This window comes from Rhea pennata, chromosome 6 (assembly GCF_028389875.1).
Source record: "Rhea pennata isolate bPtePen1 chromosome 6, bPtePen1.pri, whole genome shotgun sequence".
Taxonomy (NCBI): Eukaryota; Metazoa; Chordata; class Aves; order Rheiformes; family Rheidae; genus Rhea; species Rhea pennata.
In genome coordinates, this window is record NC_084668.1 from 13,066,977 (window position 1) to 13,087,034 (window position 20,058).

The 20,058-nt window shown below is 46.2% G+C and overlaps 1 protein-coding gene across 1 annotated transcript; it reads left to right on the top strand.

Moving 5' to 3' along the window:
• The first annotated feature begins 2,928 nt into the window (after positions 1-2,928).
• On the top strand, positions 2,929-19,252 carry LOC134142105 (uncharacterized). The gene is made up of 8 exons (XM_062578872.1): positions 2,929-3,070; positions 5,591-6,242; positions 6,336-7,196; positions 13,912-14,086; positions 14,938-15,142; positions 15,574-16,196; positions 17,253-17,398; positions 18,236-19,252. Exons 1-8 carry the CDS (start codon positions 2,929-2,931, stop codon positions 19,029-19,031), a joined length of 3,600 nt encoding a protein of 1,199 aa, XP_062434856.1. The 3' UTR covers positions 19,032-19,252.
• The last annotated feature ends 806 nt before the right edge of the window (positions 19,253-20,058 follow it).

Genomic DNA, 20,058 nt, shown 5'->3' on the forward strand with positions numbered 1-20,058 from the left:
TGAGACTGCTGGTGATCTGCTAAGCAGCCAAAGTCAAGTGGCATGCATGACATGGCAGTAAGGATGTCATGCTGTGTCCATGAGGTTTGCTGAGTCGGATAGCACAGACTCACTGCAGTATCATAGCTTGCTAAAATCCAGTGCAACTCTGAAATGTGCCTTTCTCATCCTACTAGTTGGTTGGATCTCTCAAATAAAATGGAGACTGTTGTCTGGAATAAACCATCCTCCGTTTAGTGGTGCATTTTGGAAAACCTCAACCAGAGAAATAGGAATAAGACCTGAAGGTTCATTCAGTCCCTTACTCCAGGATGCAGTAACGTGGCTCCTGTTCCTCTCGTCCCTCAGAAATAGATGCCATGGGTCAGTTTGGTGTGATGGGCATGACTCCTAAGTTAATTTACTTGCAACTGAGATCTCTTGCTCCAAATATGGAGAATGGAAGATATACCACACTTACTTGATGTCTCTGATTAAGGCAGGAGAGGCCAGACAGTAGCAAGCTGCTGTCCACCATATCATGGAACAAGTTTTCCTGTTTGACAGATCTGTTGAGCAGATCTCACTACAGTAAACCCTGCAAAGCAGCACTGGCAAACCTACTCATTTCTGCCAGATTGTTGTGACCTCTTCTGAATCTTTGTGAGCTCTATGGTCCTCTGTCTTGATGTCCCAGGAGTCCTTGAACATGATGGATCCTCCCCATAATGATTTTCACTAAAACTGAACAACTTATTCTTGTTTTTGCCTGCTTTGTCTTCCTGACATTTTGTCCGGTACTCTGCTGGGAAAGTCAGCCAGGCAGAACAGTTCTTGTCTGTATGGGAAGGAATAATTTATCCTTCAAGCTTTAATCCTTGATAAATAAGTTCTTTGGGAGGATTTTACAGGAGAATGAAGGTTAGTGGCAAGTCTCCAAATACACACTTATCAGAGTAGCTTTGGAGAACAAGTTGATTAAACAGAATCACATGGTAGAAAATAAACTGAGCACAGCATGCCTTTAGTCTTAAGGCATGAGGCTCATAACAGCCAGAAGCTTTTCAGACCCTGAGCCAGGGAACAGGCAAATGTTGCGCAGACAATGTGATCAAAGAGCCATTCCCACAGAGGCAGCCGGCAATAAGCTCCTCTTTGCTATTTGGCCTGCAATAAGCTAGCATTGGCCTGGGGGATTGCTGGGCTAGAGGAAAGCCTTAGCTTTGGGGTAGTGCAGATGGGACAGTCGGGTAAACGAAGGACTGCAGCTTCAGCCCACAGTGGGCTGAGAGCAAGCTACCACTGGGAGCAACAGAGAACTGGCAAGGCACTGCTTGATTTAACTGGAAGGAAACAGGGTGCATTAGTGCTGCTGTGTTCTTTTCGTAAAAGGTAAGTTAGGACCTTGAGCTGGGACACCATGCAGGAGATCAGCTATTATTTCTCACTGTTGCCTCCCACTTCTTCTGTGGCATCTGCTCATTTCCATCCCTTGGATCCTTTTGCAGTCTGTAGCTATAGCTCTGAGGCAGTGGGAGGACAAACTCTTCCATGTCCCTGCAGTTTGCTCAATGGCAACCATGTATGACTGCAGCTAAACTCTTCTGTATGTACAGTGAGCTTGAGAAGATGTGCTGAAAAATCATCTTTTAACATATTAAGCATACGAACCATATTAACTCAGATGGTTTATTCTGTCTCCATCTCCCACTTTCCTCCAGTGCCTAGAACCAACTGGCAGTAATGTTGCTTTAGGGCTGAGGTTGCAAACACATGCTTTGTATTGTAGTGGTGTCACTTGACCTGGCAGACCTCTGCACTTGAGCTGAAACTGTGATGCTATTGCTGTGTGCTGTCAGGAAAGGAGCACAAGAGCTGGGAAAGGAGAGAAAAGGGTTCAGTGTTTCCTGCTTACGGTTCAGGTCAGAATTATCCCCAGTTATTCATGGTATTTCACAGAGACTAGGGTTTTCCTCCTGTTCCCAGTGTCTGTGGACAGTAGGGGAAGCGGGCTGTGCAGCAACATAAATAGCCCCTTCCCAGATCATGGCTTGGGCAGCAATTTGCCTGTGTGTTCAGTGAAGCTAAGCTTAGATATCTAAAATGAAGTGCATAGCCCTCATGGTGGTGACATAGGGAAATGAGTGGGATTAGAAGAGTTTAGTAGGAAAGAGAGGTTCTTTCAAGGACAGAGTGAGAAGAAAGACAGGTGCTTCTGTCCACGCTGGTTTTTATGGTATCTTTACAGCTGGCTTGCAAGCATGAGATGGATCGCCTGTGGTTGAGGCTCCCATCACTCTAGCCAGGGCATTGAACTCTCCTTTGCATGCAGACCCCTGAGGTACATCTGTGTACATCTTTGCTCTGAGCTCCACTGAAAGTATCAAAGGGACTTCTAGTGTCTGAAGTGTTTTGTTAGAGCACAAAGTCACCTTTCAGAGAAAGAAAACTCATCCGTGATGGGTGACAAAGATTAACACAACTGACCTGGAAACAAAATTCTCCCCTTCTTTTACTTAATCCAGTAATTTTTGGTGCCTGTCTACCTGTCAGCAAACTCCTCTGAAAAGTCTCTCTCTTTCCCTCCTGCCATCTCGCACATACACTCTGTCTGTTCCTGTCTTCTCTGGGTCTTCCACTCTGCAATCTTGCCTCCAGCTCCCCCTCTCTGTCTCTCACTCTCTACCTACTCCACCATTCTAAGTAGGAAGTTTCTCCCAGCTGCTCCGTTGGTGAAAGCAACTTTTGCCGCTCCCCTACACGTGTCCTTCCAAAAAATCCTGCCCTGACAAAGCAGCAGTGGGTCCCTGTTGCCCAGCAGAGCTCACAAACACTAACGTGTTCCACATCCACTCAGGAAATCAGTCTCTGCAGTGCAAATGTTTCCCTGTATAACAGAGAGGTCAGCTGAAGGGATGCAAATGCCATGAGGTGTGACAGGTCTGTGCCATGCAGCTGAGCAGGCAGGGGCAGAGTGAGCTGCAGCCACCCAAGCTTGGTGTCTCTGTAGCTATCCTGCAGCTCAAAGATGGGTCAGAGCTACAGGGCTTGGCAGTGAAATTCTGCCCGAAGAAAGACTGTGATGACACAAGTGAGTCATATTTTCAGTGCTGCCTCATCTATTTGTGAAGACAGCATGCAAAGTCCTGGACTCAACTGAAAGAAGTAGCAAAAGACAGATCGCACTCAGTCATTTCTGTGCCTCAGCATTTCTCTGTTTCTTTGCTCTTCTCATGACTGCTTCTCCACCTGTCTGTGCTCTTTCTTCACTTGCTCTTTCTTCACTGGCTGTCTCTCTTTTACACAGACACACAGAGTTCACCAAACAAGTATGTATCCTTGTGAGTTAGCCTGGGAACCTACCTCACAGTGGTCTTAGTTTCTCTTCAGGCTTTACTGTACAGCTCACTGCCTTGGGCAATGACTGCTTTAGTTGCAGTTATCACTGCAGCAAGGGTCATTTTCTCTTTTTACTGAATCTGAAAGGAGAGTGCAGAAAGCCCACTGTGGCTTTTAGTCCTGCAGTTGTGACCAGATCACAGGCCTGCCTGACAGGCCGTGACATCTCTCATAACAATACTTTCTCACAGGAGCCTTTCAGCACAACGAGGAGTCCTATTCCCTACTCCATGTCTGGCTCTCATATCATCTCATTCTCTCTTTCTTGACAGATCATGTTTTAACCTATGATCACAGAAAGTCCTGGTCCTCATGTTTCTCTGCTGTTGCCTGCGGGCTCCTTCAGAGCCATGAAGAATGAAAACACCAGTCTCAACCTGAGAAGAGTGGGTGAGAAGTGCCTATGACGTCTTGGGAAACAGCTGCACCTTGAGAGCTAGTTTCAATTAATATTCATGTTTAGCAATTATGAAGGACTGCAGTACTATCCTCCTCTCAGCAATGATCCCCAGGAGCAACTCTGCCTTCCCTCTCATGGATTAGGTTAGAGAAAGTTTCATTAATGTGTTGGGGGGGTACATTAACTTGAACCACTGTAAACGAGGGGAGAATAAAGCTACCAGAGTATGACCAGGAATGGCCCCAGGCAATTCACTGCCTCAGATTTCTCCTCAGATGGAAGACGCCCGCTGCTGCCTCACATGGTTAGATAAGTGAGATGACTTAGCCCTCAGAGAGTAACAAGTCTCTTTGTTTTCCTCCTGGCCAAAATGTTTGTGCTCCCTCAATGCTTGGCAGTGTGTAGACAACCCATGCCCACTACAGAGCAAAGAGTCTGGGCTGCAACTTATATGATCCTGTTGTCTAGCTTTACCAAAACTTCTTCCTGCGTGTTCAACCTGTTTTTTCTTGCCTGTCTCATTATTAGAACACCCTTCCCTCCATCCCGACTCTATGCTGTCTTATGAAGCTCAGGCTAGCACCATATTGCCTAGCAGATCTTGTTCTTTCCTCGTGTATGTAGGCTCCTCACTCATTGCCTTTGCCTTTAGATGCCAAGGGATTAGACAAGGCTCTAGCAGACAAGCTCTGTGTGACTGTGGGCAAGTCCCTGAGGCCTAAATCCTTAAGAAAATTAGGAGGAGAAATTAGTTCACTGCAAGGAGGCTTGTCTGATTCAGATGGCTCATTCCATTTTCAAGGATGACTTAGACATTTAGCTTATATCCTGCTGACTTTCACTGAATTTAAATTGGATTTTAACTATCTGATTGGATTTTACCTATCTGCATTCTCTGAACATGGGATTCAGTCAGCTGGGTCCCCTGAGCCTTACGATGCTGAACGCAGCATGTATGAACAGACTTGGAAACCATACCTTCTCCTTTTGTGCCTCCACAGAGCTGTAACATGTGCTGATCATTCAGGCCTGTTGCTAAGGGGGTCAGGAGGGTACATTCATGAAAATCAGTGAGGCACCTCAGTCTCTGCAGTGAAAAGACATGAAAACACTTGCACCTCCCATGTGAAGGATCAATCAGAGCATTAAAATGCTGCAGTGTTAGTCTCAGGGACAAAACCACTATCAGTCAGCCTTCTTTCACCTTGCTTCTTTCCCCTTGTGGTCTTCAAGGAGACCACACTGTCACGTCATCCTTTCTCACCCCAGCCTCCTCCTCAGTTCCTCACAGTACTGTCTGCAACTTCTTTGAAGAAAAGAACCTCAGTCTCTTGTAAATCTCCCATCTCCTTAGTGCTGCCACTTGAATAAGCTGGGCTGGCAACAAACGCTTCTGAGGTATCTGTTACTACAGTTGAGCAGTGTTATTGTGACGGAATAGCTTATGGTAGAAAGAACTGCTCCAAAATTAAAACGGGTCATGTCAAGCCACCCTTGGCTTGGGTAGAGGTGGAAAAGACCCTCCCCACTTCTAGTCCTGCAGCACATCACCTAGTTATGCAGCTCTGTCTATACGCATTTGGCTGTTTGGCTTCTGCATTCCCTGGAAGCAGACTAGCTATTGCATCCTGGAAGCCACGACCAGGCTGCTTCAGTAACCCATCTTTCCTTCCGTTCACAGGTCTGCGCATGGTGACTCGACCCATGTGAGAACTCTCTAATGTGAGTACCCAGCAGCATACTTTGCTGTCTGTGGTCTGTGGACGTTGACTGGCATCTAAGCAACACCCCAGCTCCCTCCTCTCCCCCTAGACACCAGTGTCTTAGAGCCTGCATGTACATTTGCTATGACATACATCAGTGTTGATGAGAGACAGGAAAACTGCCGGGTGATCTTGAGCTGCCAAAATAATCAGCTCTATGCACAACATGGCTTAAAGGATTTTTCAGTTAGCAGCATGCATCCACTAAAGAACTTAGACACTGAGATTTTTTCTGGGGACAACCACACTCTAGACTCCTGCCATGCAGGCAAGGCGCCTTTGGCCAGTTCTGTGGAAAAACGGATGTATCGAAGCGTGGAGAACCTTCACTGGGCAACAGTAGCTGACTCTGGGTTGTATTCCCAATGCCAGAGCCTGGATAATGAGATCATTTTCCACTATAAAGGCACCAGGCATTCGTCAGAAGGTTGTGTGGATGCAGCTCCGGTGCAAAGTGCATCAGACTCTTTGAGGAAGCTTTCTCTCTGTGCTGAACAGACATCACAGTCGGCACAGAATGTGCTTCTGTCTCCCTTTGCCAAAGTGCCTCAGTGGCTCTTCCCATCTGCAGAGGAAAGAGCTCTCCACAGGGATGCCAAAAAAGAACTAAAGGAGAAGCTGAGACTGCACAGCACCAAGGTGGCAGAGCCCAGCAAGCCAGTGTGCCCGCAGGCAGCCCTGACTGACCTGATGGCCCAGGAGTTCTTTGAATGCCAGACGTGCTGGCAGTACAGAAATGGTTGTGCTCTCAACTGCTGCACGGTGTTAGTGGAACGCACTGCTCTCAGGCACAGCCTCACAGGGAGGCAGAGTCTATGTTTTGCACACAGAATCACCAGTCTCGAAGACATCAAGCAGGGGGCTCGGAGAAGGCTTCAGCTCCAAAGGCAGAACAGCTCCCCAGATTTACCCCTTCAAGATGCTGGGAAAAGTTATGAGATGGTCAAATCCAGAACAGCAGAATGCTTGAAACAGTGCAATGGGGAAACGAACATCAAAGTGACATTGGGGCAGAGTCAGAAAGGCCGCTGCAAAGGGAGACTTTACATCCCCACCTTCGAGGAATTCAAACAGATGAGAAGTAAGGAGGCAAATTCATCTGCCAGCAGCAGTGAGCCAACAAAATACTCAAACAAGGCACTTCTTGCAAACAAGGCCCTCAAGGAGGAGAACAACACAAATGTCTGTCCAGAAGCTCTGGAGACCAAAGCTGTGAATGAAGCCACAGTCACAGTGGAGGAGGAGGATGACGTGTTCCATGAAAATCACATCTCTAGTGGCTTTTCCCATTATTCAGCTGCGTCGAATGGTTTGGGGATGGGCAGCCCTGAGGTGAAGGACATGACCTACCAAATTTCCAGCCTGGATAGGTCCCCAGTCCCCATTTGCTCTAGCCCAATTCCACGATCACCTTTGCAGGCAGTAGCGATCTGCAGGGCTGGGCAAGAGACCTTCAGTGGTAAGCAGCAGAAAGGAGAGACAAGACAACTGAATGATGTCCTCCACCTTACAGGGCAGACGCTAGCTTCTGAAGGCCAGTCATCTTGCTGTTCATCGCTGCTGTTAGAAGCCACAGATTTATCCAGCTATGGAGCTAAACTACAAAAAATGAAGGATGAACTCATAGGTTCAGCCTTGGAACTTATTAAGAAAAGGTAACATGGTCTGTGGGGTCACCTAAAAGCACCTGATATGTACATGTAACTCCTGTATCTGGAACACCCTGCAGACAGAACCTTTAATTTTAGGGACCAATATCTATGTGGATATGTCTTTATGCCCTTGAGCTTAAACTCCATCTTTGCATGGAATTAAGCATCAAAAAGCATTTTCATTAATACTTACCTCTGTGCACCTTAATCCTGTCCAGAAAGCAGCCAATAGGAGTCCTGATGCCCTAATTTCCTGCCCATTTTATTTCCATAATAAATTGCTGACAGATCGATGTTTTTTATGAATGTCTGTTAAAAGTAGAGAAAGCAGAGAGGTACAAAGTATTCCTATAAGCCCCTAGAAAAAAAAATTTAGAGTCTGGTCCCATCGCCACAGGATGTGAATTCAAGTGGTGAGACATAAAATGATGAGCATTTTCACTGACTGCCTGTAAGTAGTGAACTGGCAAACTAATGAGTAGGATGGCTGTGTGAGCAAAACTCCCCTTTTTTTCTGTCTTTCACCACCCTCTGGAGACGAGCACAGAAAATGAGTGAAAGTGCTTGCAAATACCATCCCTCTGCCAACTCAGACAGTGTAAACAGTAACTGAAAATAGTTCCATAATGTCTTCCTCCCTCTTCTCCACCCAGGGTTTTCCCCTTCTCTAGATAAGGCATTCACAAGGACTGCTTCCTCCAGCCTGGTTTTGGACATTGCAGTCCTGCTTCTGCCTTCTGAATGGGAATCCCTCTCTTAACAAGCAGATGGCCCAACAGGAATCAATGAAATTCTGGAAGAGGAGCTAGGAATTTGGAGTAGTTACCACTGGTTAATCACTAGATAAGGCTGATGGAAGGAGGAGGAGTAGGTGTTGGTGGAGTGGTTTGTTTCCATAAACTTGGCTTTTGAGACTGACTTTTCCAAGAATTACATTTGACTTCCAACATTCACAAATGTGGTATATGAAATGCCAGGGCTCCAACATTGAACACTGGATAGTATTTCTGGAATGCTAGAGCTGGACTCAGCTTTTAGAAGAAAGAGACTTCTGCACAAGAATGACAGTCAGCTAGAGGCATTTTTTGGAGTTGAAGTTGCCTGCATAGACAGAGTCAGAGTGACAAGCAGAAATACTTCTGCAATTTTGTAATCCAAAGGGAATTAGGTGATGTCAGAGCCATAAATGCTTCCTTCAGCTGCCCAGTCTAGCCTTTGTGCTGCAGTGCTAGAGCATGAAAAGCTGATGAAATAGTTGAGAAAGGTATGGTATGCAACTGTTTTCATTGACTAGGCTATTTTTATCGTTGATGTGAAATGAAATATACAGAAACAAATAACTCGGTCTGTGAGTAAGAGTGTAAGAACAGTTATCTCTAGGCGGATCAAAGGTCTGACTAGTGTCCAGAGACAGAGGTGCATACACAGGAAAGTGTACAAGAAGTAGTGCGTATGGTATTTCTTCCTACTGCTCTCCTAGTCTCCAATTACCTTCTGCTGAGGAATTTTTATCATCTCAGTGTGGTTTCTGTGCTTTTAATATCCTCAGTCATTTCAGTTTCTGTGCACTTGCCCAGTCCCCTGACCTGAGTTAGTTAAAAAATGTAAGGTGGTTTTATTAACATGAAAATGGGAACTCATCTGAAAACAGGAATGACAGAGGTTCCATGATTAGAGAGATTGTTTTATCAGAGGAACCACCCTAGCCTGTTTATTTTAGATAGTAGTAACAAGTAATGGTAAAGGCTGTCATTTTTTCAGGATAGCAGTAGAAGAACAGATCTGTTAGCAAACAAATGGTTAATTCCAGTTTTCTTTAGGTAGAAATTTCTCACTTTTCCATCATTTTCACCTGAGACTGTAAACTGACTGAAGATTCATTCATAGCTCAACCTGATTCTAAATGCAGAGGCTTGGCTTTTGGGGTCTTATATCAATTTACACTCACTGGAGTCCAGGCTACATTTTTTCTAGATCTCCAATGAAATAAGCCAAACTAGGCATTCAATCCCATTTCCACAAGTACTGAGCTCAGCAAGAGCAAGGTCAAGCTTTGATATAGATGCTGTGATGGAGTGTCACAGAATAAGAAAGCTGAGACTGTCTTTTCTTTCTGGTGGTTTTGTATATGTTACAGTTTTACAAAGCAGTTTTGTCTGGCAAATTAATTGTCTTCCCAGTAATTCATAGTTATTTATTTATAACTCATTTAAATGTCTTAAATGAGCAGTGAGCATTTGTTTGATTTGTAATTTTATTATTATGGCAGCTTTAATCCCCTCGTGAGTCACTGGATACCTGTAACTGAGGTTGTAATCCCATCTGGGAAGGGCTGTTGAGATCTAGGCATTTTAATATATATTCCACTTTCTGAACCTGTTTAAGTAGCAAAGAGCTCAGGATAAGGATAGGTGAGAACCAGGGACTCTTGTCTATGAAACAGAGTTAGAAGGTGATAACAAAAACCTGCAAAAGCAAAAAAAGACACAACCGAGGAAGAAGACTTTCTGAAAAAGAGTGATTGGGTTTATTTGGGATGACACCAAGATGGTGGGTACAGCCACAGCTTCCCACAGTAAAGAACCCCAATTCTGGAAGAAAAATATCAGGAAAGGAAGGGACAAGAATGTTCCCATTAGCTAGAGAGAGTCAGGAGGGGCTGAGAACTACTGGTCTGGAAGACGATACATTTATGAAGGATCCCATACAGATAATGAAGGAAAGCAGATGCATTTACAGTCATACAGCACAGACCCAGTGCCTCTATTGCCTCAAGATTCAGAAAAAGATGATGGCCCAGAGATGTAAAAGGACTTTCAGAAAGAGCCTGCTCTCCCAGTGCTGGTCTGAACCTACCATGTGTCTTGGAGAGAACAGGAAAAATTCACGTCATCCCCAACCAGAATAACTCCTATCCCAGGAAGTGGTTTGATCCCACAAAAGGAAGCATGCCAGGCACTCCAAGGGATTCAGCAAGGATTTTTGCCATTATCCTTACATTACTGTAAGGAGTAGGGGCAGTAAATTTGACATTAGAGATGGCAATCTGTGGCCACAAGCCAATTGCCGTCAATTAATTGCAGCTGGCAGAGAGGGCAGAGCACAAGGAAAAAATGGTATCCAGGGAATATAGCAGGATGGTGGAAGGAGAGACCATCACACAGGGAGTCAGAGATGAGAATATGAATAGTGCAGAAAGAGTAAAAGAAAAGATGCTCTGAAACCCCGAAGTAAATTCAGTTTAGACCATTGTGTAGGTCATCTGAGTGATACCAGAAACCAGTGAGTTTAGTTCAGTTTTAAGGCTCAGATAAACAGAGACCATGGTAGGCTGGAAGCTGGCATCAGTGAGGGTCTGCTGAGAAGTAAAACTGTACAGCTGGAGGAAGAATTTCATAGAAAAGGGAGAGGAAGTCTGAGAGAGCAGGGAGAGGAAAGAAGCAACATCTAACTTGGCCTAGAAGACTGTCACTGATGGTGTGATGGAAGGGCCCTGGTTGGGGAAAGAGAAGCGAAGACCAGGTCAGACTGGTGTGAAGGTGAGGATGGTGGACTTGAAATTCTGTGATGTGGGATATGGTGAAAGAACGGCCTATGGGATAAGGTCAAAGAAAGGAGAGAGAAGGACAGAGAGAAGGGGATGGTTGTGTCTCCAAGGGGCCTACTAGTCTCCAGACATACAGTAGCAATACCTTTCCGGAGCCCACAGAAGAACAGGAGCCACACAGGAGGATCTGGGATCATTTTGGGCTTGAAGGTGAAAGCAGACAGACCACATGCCCAAAAGAATAATGTAAATGCCACTAGCTATTGCTTTTCCATCCAGAGCCTTCAAATGATCACCACTATAAATGCCAGCAGAAGCACTGCTGTACAACCACCTACAAGTGGAAGAAGTCAGATAAGCCCAAGTAGCTGGGCCCTTGGCAGCAGAGTTGGGAGAGCAGAAAGGTGGCTTAAAGCTGGCCTGTGTCCCCCAGTCTTTCTGCGGCTTTGTGCAGGAGCAGAGGGGGTTGCTTGAACAGGCATTGATGGCAGCTCAGATTTCTGCTTGCAGGTGGGAAGGGGATAATATCTCTTTTTCTTGGCCATGTTGCCCTCTCCCTCCTAAGCTGGGGCAAAGGTAAAAAGAGCAGCCCTAAGTTTTGGTTCTATAAAACTGCTGTGTCCTTATTTTTGCTGTATCCTCCTGATCACATTGGCAGTACAGTGCACAGCAACTGCTCTCCAGTGGCAGTACTAATCTGCACACAGCATGGCCAGTACCTTATTGTGGAGACATTTAATCACAACTAGTAGTAGTCAGGGCTGAACAAATCTCTATACACATAGCTTGGGCTCTGCCATCATTGCCTTTCTTACCTCTAACTGACCGACCATGGAGTGGGTTTAATTTCTCAGATAATAACCTGTCACTCTTCCATAACTCAGCTCTCTGGATGGTATTGGTTCTTATTTCCCACTTCAGATCATGTCTAGAGTTCTTTTTAAATATCCATGTGGCTTATGGAAACCACAGTAACCAATGGCACATGGTCCCCAGACCTTACTTGTGGAAAGCTGTTGTCAGCTTCACTTAGAGGAGTGGTGATACTCTGGAGCACTTTCCATGTTTCAATGGATGGTCTTGAAGCACCATAAAAATGACAAAATGAAAGCTGAGCTGCTTCTTCTGAGAGCATGGGCTGTATGGTGGGAGGTGGTATGATCAAGAGGAGAAGGTAATATTCCGGTTCTGAGCTCTGCTAGTGACCTTGGATACATCCTATCATCTTTCCATGTTTCAGCATGTTCCCTTCTTTTTGTGTATTTCAACCAGAAGATGTTTGGGGAGGAGCAGGTTTTGGAAATGATGGTTTGCTGACAGTGGCAGATACCCTTCAAGAGGTTTCTTGCTCCTTACTCTTTGCCATTCCTCCCTCAGCTGTGCCACGCTGATCTGTTTGGACCTTACTCAAAACAGCATCAATGAAATGAACTGGTTGGGAATAAGTGCTTATGAGGGAAGGTATTTTTTTAAAAAACCTGTATCATTTCACAGACTGATCTTAGATCATGGCCACACAATTAGACCAGACCAACTGAAGGGGTGGATACCTCCAACCACGGCTGGGGACAGGCAGGAGGAAAGAGACAGGCACCTCTCAAACCACATCAGCCGCAGGACAGTACCGTGGGACCTCGGCCTTGCTGTGTGTGTGTCTGCAGTGTTCTTACTGCAGCCTGGTAAGGGGGCTAATACAGTCTGTAATATAGGCAGAGAAAAAGGGACCTGTAGAAGTGAAATGACATGTCCAAATCCACGTGGCGGGGAAGTAGCAAAGCAAAAAGTAAAAGCTGGGAGCCTCCTGCAAACTCTCTGCCGTTGCTGCAGTGTTATGTGCACAGCCATGGCTATACTCTTTTATAAACTTGTAAATCCTTTGGAAGTGTCAGCTGGGACCTGGAAGCATAAATGGAGAAAGATGGAAAAAGCATCAGCTGGAAAGTTGCAAACCAACTTTTCTGGCCTGACAACAGAGCTAGTTTGTGTTTTGGGAGATTTGTTCCCTCTTCAGAGGTTTCAGTATAGGCTGTTGGTTTGTTACCAGAGCCAACTGTCACTCATTGTAAAGAAAATGCCCGTCTGTGTCATGTGTGTGCTTGTAGCTGACAGTGTTGGAATTGTGCGCTAGCAGTATGACCTACCAACGTCAGTTTACAGTGAAGTCTTCACATTTTATCATAGGAGACTTTTGTTAAGCATAAAATACAAGCATAACCTGAAATATGTTCCTGACCCTGGCTCCCTCTATGTGGAAGCATCCTCATCCAGGCCTGAAAGGCTTTCTTTTTAAAGGAATCTAAGCCAATAAAAATTAAGCAAGCCCCAAATGAAAGAAAAATCTGGATGTTCTTCCAAGTAGGCTTCATTATGCATGGCAATAAGGCATCTTAGAGAGTGTATGTTAAAAAAAAATTAATCCCAAGTAGTGTTACAAACTACAGCCTCTTCCTCTGTCGAGTCAGTGGTTTAGCACCAGCCTTTCTCTGACTAGAGAGATGGTGTTGCCTACAACGAAGGGCTGCCTGGATCAGGCAGGCCAGGCCCTTGTCAGCCCCAGACAAGATACTCTGTGAGTATCATCCCACAGTTACCAGGTGGGAACAGCAGACTCTGCCCCTTCAGGGCTCTTAAGTGCACCAAAAAACCCACTCAATGGTTTCATTGGGCTTTGGATCATATGAGATGGAAAACAGGGAAAGTTCTTTTAATCCTCTAATCTCTTCAAATCCTCATGTTTTATAGCAAGTGACTTTCTTCCAGATGAGCATTATGATTTCTGTGGGGACAACATCTCTTTAAATAGTAGCTAAAATGTATATGACCTGCTTGGAGTTTTTTCTGGTCCCTGTGGAAGAACTTCTTGTTTTCTGGATACAAAAAATGTCATGTGAACACCTGAGATTTGATATCTCAAACTGATGCTGGCATGAGTGCAACTAGCCAATTTGTGCTTCTATAATTGAGCTGTCTTCAGAGTTCTAAACACACGCACAGCTCTACAATTAACCAGGAGTTTGATCTATGCCAGCCAGTCTAGGTTTCGGCTTGAACTTTCCCTGAACTGTTGCAGCTAGTTTTTTAAACCTGGGCTTTCTGCTCAGCCTCATCTGTGTCAAGATCTGCAGGTACTGCACACGTGATGTTAATCAGAATCTGCTCCTTCCCCTGCAGCTGCAATGCTGAGACTGCTGCCAAATCTGCTGCCCAAGGACAGTGTGATCTGAGGAAAGACAATCTCCCACCTCTGGAGGACAGCCAGCAACACACAGCGATGTCCATGGCAACAGAGACCTGGGAGAACAAGCCAAGCAATGAGGCATCCAGTGATGCTCAAGCTGCAGGGAACGTAAGGGAGAGGAATTCCCCCATCACCTCGGGCATCTGTTTAAGAGCTGTCTTCTTTTCTTTTTTCTTTTCTTTCTTTTTTTTTTCTTGTCAGAGGCTTTAAAGGATCCCTTCCTTGTAGAAAACTGGGCGGGCTGGGAGCGTGAGACTGAAGTTAGCCCAACTCCTATGATCAATCAAACTGTGTTTAAAAAAATGAAATTTCTAATGCCTTTTTTATTACAGTTAATGAAGCAGGAGTCAGTTATGTGGCTCTGCCTATCTGCCTCTACAGCTCTTGCAGGAGTCCAGCAATAACTCCTTCACAGGCCTCCTGTGTCCCCAGCCCCTCCTTGCTGCACTGCCTGGAAGATCAGTCAGGCTCCTTCTCCAGTGTCCAGTTAGTCAAGCCACCAGCATAAGTAAGGTTAAAAGGCAGGTTTTTCCTGAACCCAAAGCACCAAAATAGTCACAGAACAGAGCCAAGCTAGCTCAGCTCCCCCAGAGGACAGGCCCAGTCCCGCTTTAGACCTTGCATTTCTGGGGTCTTTAGCCAGAGCTATGCTGTTCACTTCTTCCTGGCTGTTTGACAAATGTGAGCTGGCCACCACAGAGCCACTGTGCTCAGTGCTGTACAAAGGCAGAGGGAAAAGGATCCCTGCTGTCAAAACTGAGGAAGACAGAGAGACCTGGGAGGACAGATTTCCATATGGTTGGTCATGTAGCAGAGCTGGATTTACAACCACACCATTGATGAATTCCTTTTTCCTTCCTTTGGCAAATGAAATGCAGTGGTGGCAAACCAGGCCCTGCTTTGCCCACCCTGCAGTGAGTCCACTCTCCCTACCCCAAGCCAACTTGCCTTTCTTACAGACCTCCAGCCCTGGCTGCCGCCGATCCAGCTCTGACATTGTTCACGAGAGCACGGACAGTGCCAAGGCCCAGCGAGAGTGCCGGCTGCGGCCACACTTCAGTGACCCCATGCCGACAGACTCCGTGAAGAGGAAGCAGCTGGAGCTGAAGATTGCAGCTGCAGCACGGCAGCACGCACAGAAGCGCCGCCAGGAGCGGGACTGCGGTACCCACATTCTGCACACTTTGAGGGGCTGATGGGCCAGATGTTGAGGCCTGCTGTGCTGGCATAAATGTAGAGTAACTCTGCTGACCTGGGGAGGGGAGGCATTCTGGATTTAACACTGGTGTGCAAGAAATCAGGATCTATTCTGCTGTGTCTCTGTCCCTGCTGGCAGATGGCAGGTAGAGGGAGCCCAAATGAGTTCACAGGCATAGGTAGTTCAGGGGTGACAGGCCCCAGGCCTCACCTGGAAGTCCTTTGCTTCTGACCCCCCTCTTCCCAGTAGCAAAACAGAAGAGGAGATGGCTCGTAGCCCTGCTTTCACCAAATCTTCTTCCCTGGGGTTCCTAAGACTCACAGCTGTGCCAGCTTGAGCTTCCCATGTGACTTCTGTGCAGCTGGCAGAGCCTCTAATGATTTGTATCTGTTCTTAGGTCCAGTGGTAGCAAAAGCCAACCTTGGCCATGGTGGCAGCTTCGATGAGACACACCGTGCGCCACGTGGCTCCCTCCGCTCCAGGCACCACTGGAGCAACGTCAGCAGCCTGAGCACAGACAGTGGGATTGTTGGTGTGAACGAAGACCGGGACAACTCAGATCCCAGTGAGGCCACTAGGACAAGGTCGGTGGAGGTGGCGAGGGCAGACAGTGGTATTGGCCAGACATCAGCCAGGAAGTGGAGGAATAGGGCAGCAGAAACACTGAGCTCCCTGCAAGCCTGGGAAGCCCACCGACCCTGCACTGACTGTGGAGAGAGGGACCTCCCAGTGGAGACAGATGCACAGAACTGCAACCAGAGACGGGCTGACCTCTGCGAGAAGTGCTGCAAGCGCAGGACAGAGCGCAAGGAGTCTGTGCTGGAGTTTGTCAATACAGAGGCCAGCTATGGAGAGGACCTGCGCATCATCAAAGAGGAGTTCTACCTTCCCATGCAGGCGGCTGGGCTACTGAGCCAGGAGCAGCTCCTCGGTGTCTTCAGCAACATCCAGGAGCTCATCGACCTCAATGAGAGCTTCCTGGAGATACTCCAGGAGGAGATCGATCGGGCATTTGACCAGGTAGAGTCACCACTCTCTCCTTTCTTTGAGGAATCACAACTTGCTGCTGTATAAGTTTTGCCAAGACGTTTTGTTCTCTAGGAAACACATCCCTCATCTCCCCCTCCAAAACCCTGTGTGTCAGATTGAGCAACACACATCCCAAAAACTGGCAATGTTGACAACCACTGTATTATGCCTGGCACAGAGAGGACAGCTGTGTAATGCAGTCATGATGTCCTCCATGAATAATTTATTGAGACAATGGCTCCTACAAACAGCTATAGGTTTCCCTGATTCCTCTCCCTGTCTCTGCCTCCACATTGCCCTTTGCAGTCAGAGCTCAGCAGTGTGCTGAAAGGCCACCAGCAGCCAGAGAACTGCTCCCTCTCTTGCTGCTGAAATGAGCAGTAACTGCAGAACCTGTCAGCATACATCTAGACAAACCTAATAGCATTATGTGGCACCAGATTAGTATTGTTTTCCTTATTTTATTACACATCCAGAAATCAAATTTTTTCCCTGACATTTATTTTTTACTTAGGTCTAAAAGTAGCTGGTAGGAGCACAACTGAAGGAGACTCTGCTTCCCAGCCAGTCCAGTTACTCAGAACAAATGCAGCTGTTGTTTAATGCCAGGTCTGTTATCTGAGTTACAGGCCTACCCTGCCCATTTGTTCTTCACGTGCTGTTAAGTTATGCCTTGCTGCATTAACCTTATGGCAGACCTTGGGGCAACAAGGGCCCTGCTGCCTAGCAGGCCCTGAGCCTCTACTCTGCTGAGGCCAGATTCCTGGCTGAGCCCACAGAGGCAGTGTCATAGGTCTCCATATGTGCAGCAGAATGAGCAGTTACACAAGCTTTCCTTCCCCTCCCTTCATACTGCTTACCTCTAGACCTGCAGCAACTGCCTGTCCACTGTAAAGGGTGAGCACAGCTCCATCTTTGGCCTGGTATTCACTAAAGAAGTTAATGTAAGTTAATGTTGATAGGACTGAGTGGAGGGTCTGACAGGACCCCCAATGTGCTTCCACCTCTCCTGAGCTAATCCAGCAGGGTTGTGTTGCGTGCTTGCAGAGCGATGAAGATCTGATGACCGTGTGTATTGGCGAAATTTTTCTGGAGTTTGTCAATATGCTGCCAGCCTTTCAGACCTACTGTCTTCAGCAGTCCTCCTCTGTGAATATGCTGAACACATTGGAAAAGGAGAAAGAGTTGCTCAGGTGAGAAAAGTTGCACTGGTAAGAAGAAAAGGACTGAAAGTATTTTTTCACGTTTTGGGGAGTGAAAGTCACCAGCCAGAGGGTGAAGCTTTTGTTCAGCTCAGCTAAATCAAAGTTTTTGATGCTCCCTAATATTTGTCATTTCATGAGTTACTCGCTTTGGGGGTGAAGAGTTTTTGAGACAATGAGATATTTACTCTCCAAAACATATTCAGTCTTTGATATATCCACTTGGTCCCCAGCTGTAAACTGCATTTTGTGGTACCAGTGTTTGCCCACGAACCACTGGGCTGAAATTTCACCAGATAACACCCAGCTGAGAACAGCTCTCAGTCTCTACACCAGACTTAAGCCACATATGACTAGAGTTTGTTTTCCATCTCTAGCCCCAGCCTTTTGGACAAAGTTGGGCAAGTCACTTCTCTGTTTTCCCTACAACAGCTATAGAACGATAACACTACCAAATTCCTGTTCAGAATACTTTGTAATCTAATGATGAAAGGTGCTATAAATTAATGTAATCTGATATACACTGATGTATCTGCCATAGGCCTACATCGGTGTAAACTAGGGAAAAAACACTCTAGTACTTTAATAGAGGACAGTTAGGATGTTACATGTTGGTGTCCTAGGCACCTTGTCACTGCTCTGCAGCTGAGCACAGCTACAGAAATTGTTGTTAGTTTTTGAGAAGACAGAATTCACAAAGTTGTTAAAACCAAAGGTGTGTTGTGGTGCTCAGCATCTGTCAGCACCACATTGTTCATTTGTATTCTGGATACAGCATCTGCTGGCACAACAGCTACCGTTTCATTCCCTCTTCTTAAATCCCTGCAGAATATTCCTCAATGTTTCCCAGAATGACAACACAGCACTGCGGCGGATGAACCTGAGGTCCTTCCTGATGGCCCCTTTGCAAAGAGTCACCAAGTACCCACTGCTGCTCAGCAGAATCATCAAGGCCACCACTGAGTATCACCCAGATCACGGCAGCCTGCGGGAGGCCAAGAGCCGCATCGAATCCCACCTGGAGCACATCAACATGAAAACCAAGCAGGAAGGGAACACATGGACCCTGCGCTCTTTTCGCCAGGACAGCAAAAAGAAAAGAGAAGTCATCAATATCGAGATGAGAGAAACTGCCCTCAAAACTGTAGGTTGGCTGCGGGAGGAGACACGATTTGTGATGGAAGGGCCTCTACAGCTGGCCCAGCCCCCTGATGGCCAGTGGGTGAAGAAAGGCAGCAAGACCCTGAAGTTCCAAAACATGCAGGTCCTCCTCCTGGTGAACATGAAGCGCGTATCCGAGTCCAGCCTGGAATCAGCTGAGCCAGGGCCTGTGAAAGATGCCGTGCTGGTGCTCATCAGGGACAAAAATAATGGGAAGTTCCATCTGCTCAGGGAGCCCTTGAGGCTGAGTAATTGCGTTGTCTCCACGGATCCCGACTGTGACGACACTTTTGAACTCATTGAAATCAGGCGGGAGGCATTTGTGTTCCGGGACAGCGACCGGGCACGGACTCACCACTGGTTCAGGCAGATCAGGCGGTACTCGAGGGAGCTGGGCTCCTGGAAGAAGCGGCGGAACGCGCTGCCCAACATCATGATCAGCACTCCTCACACTCGGCCCTAAGTCCAGCACGGGTGACACACAGGAGAGACCCAGCTTGAGCAGAGCCATGTGCAAGGTCCTTTGAGAGACTCAGTGGCTTGAACTTGCTCTGGGTTTTCCTCCATGGAGGACACGAGAAGAAGCCTGGCCCATGTCAACTGGCCCATGTCAATTCTTTGCAGCACTGAAACCAAGTGTTACGGCCTAACTCTGCTCTCCAGCCTTAGGACTCAGTCTGCTTCTGGCTGACGTATAAGCACAAATAGGCTTCCCCTAAGGAGCAAATCTCTGGAGGAAAATACTGAATTTTACTTGTTAATATTGCGCTGCGGGAGAATGGTGTATGATGCTTGCCATGCATGGATTGCATTGAAAGCTGATCTTGACCACATGAGAGAAGTTTCCACCACTGACGGTATTTCATCAGCATTAGGTAAAGTCAGGGTCAAAATTAGGTGCAGTATTACCTAACAGGAGGAGGGTTGGCCAAGACAATGATTTCCACCACTACTCCTAAGAATTGTATTTCATTATTCATTTCTGTACATTCAGTCAAAATACTTATTTAAAAAGAAAAGTCTTTATTCCAAATTATGTAGGTATCAAATTGCTTGGAATCAGCTGCATGCGCACAGCAAACAAAAAAAAAAGCAGACAAGAATAAGTGGAGTTCTTGCTCTCTCACATTTCAAATGTGTCTAGAACCCTGTGGAAGAGCAGTATTCACCACTTAGTCTGTTATTTAACTGACTTAGGGACTGGAACATAACACTGCATCTGAAATATTCCAGAACTGTATGTAAATATAGCTGTGCTACCATTAATAGTGAACTTAAAAGTTTGTGTTTATTTAAAAGATGTAATCTAGTGTATTTCAAAATTTAATGGAAAGGAGCAATTTACATTGTACTGTAGATTAACATAAAAGGTTTTAATAATTATATTTCAATGACTCTAGGTGGGTATTTTTTGATACTGAGCTCATTTGTTTTCTGGAATCGCTATTTCGTTTGGTGTGGATAGCATTCGGGTGAACAATGTGCCTATG

Bases quoted from the DNA above. Each gene is read 5' to 3' on its own strand.
- LOC134142105 (XM_062578872.1), top strand. From the start codon at position 2,929: ATGCAGCTGAGCAGGCAGGGGCAGAGTGAGCTGCAGCCACCCAAGCTT. The intron at 15,143-15,573 runs GTACCCACATTC...ATCTGTTCTTAG, and splicing joins CCGCCAGGAGCGGGACTGCG to GTCCAGTGGTAGCAAAAGCC. The intron at 17,399-18,235 runs GTGAGAAAAGTT...AAATCCCTGCAG, and splicing joins AAGGAGAAAGAGTTGCTCAG to AATATTCCTCAATGTTTCCC.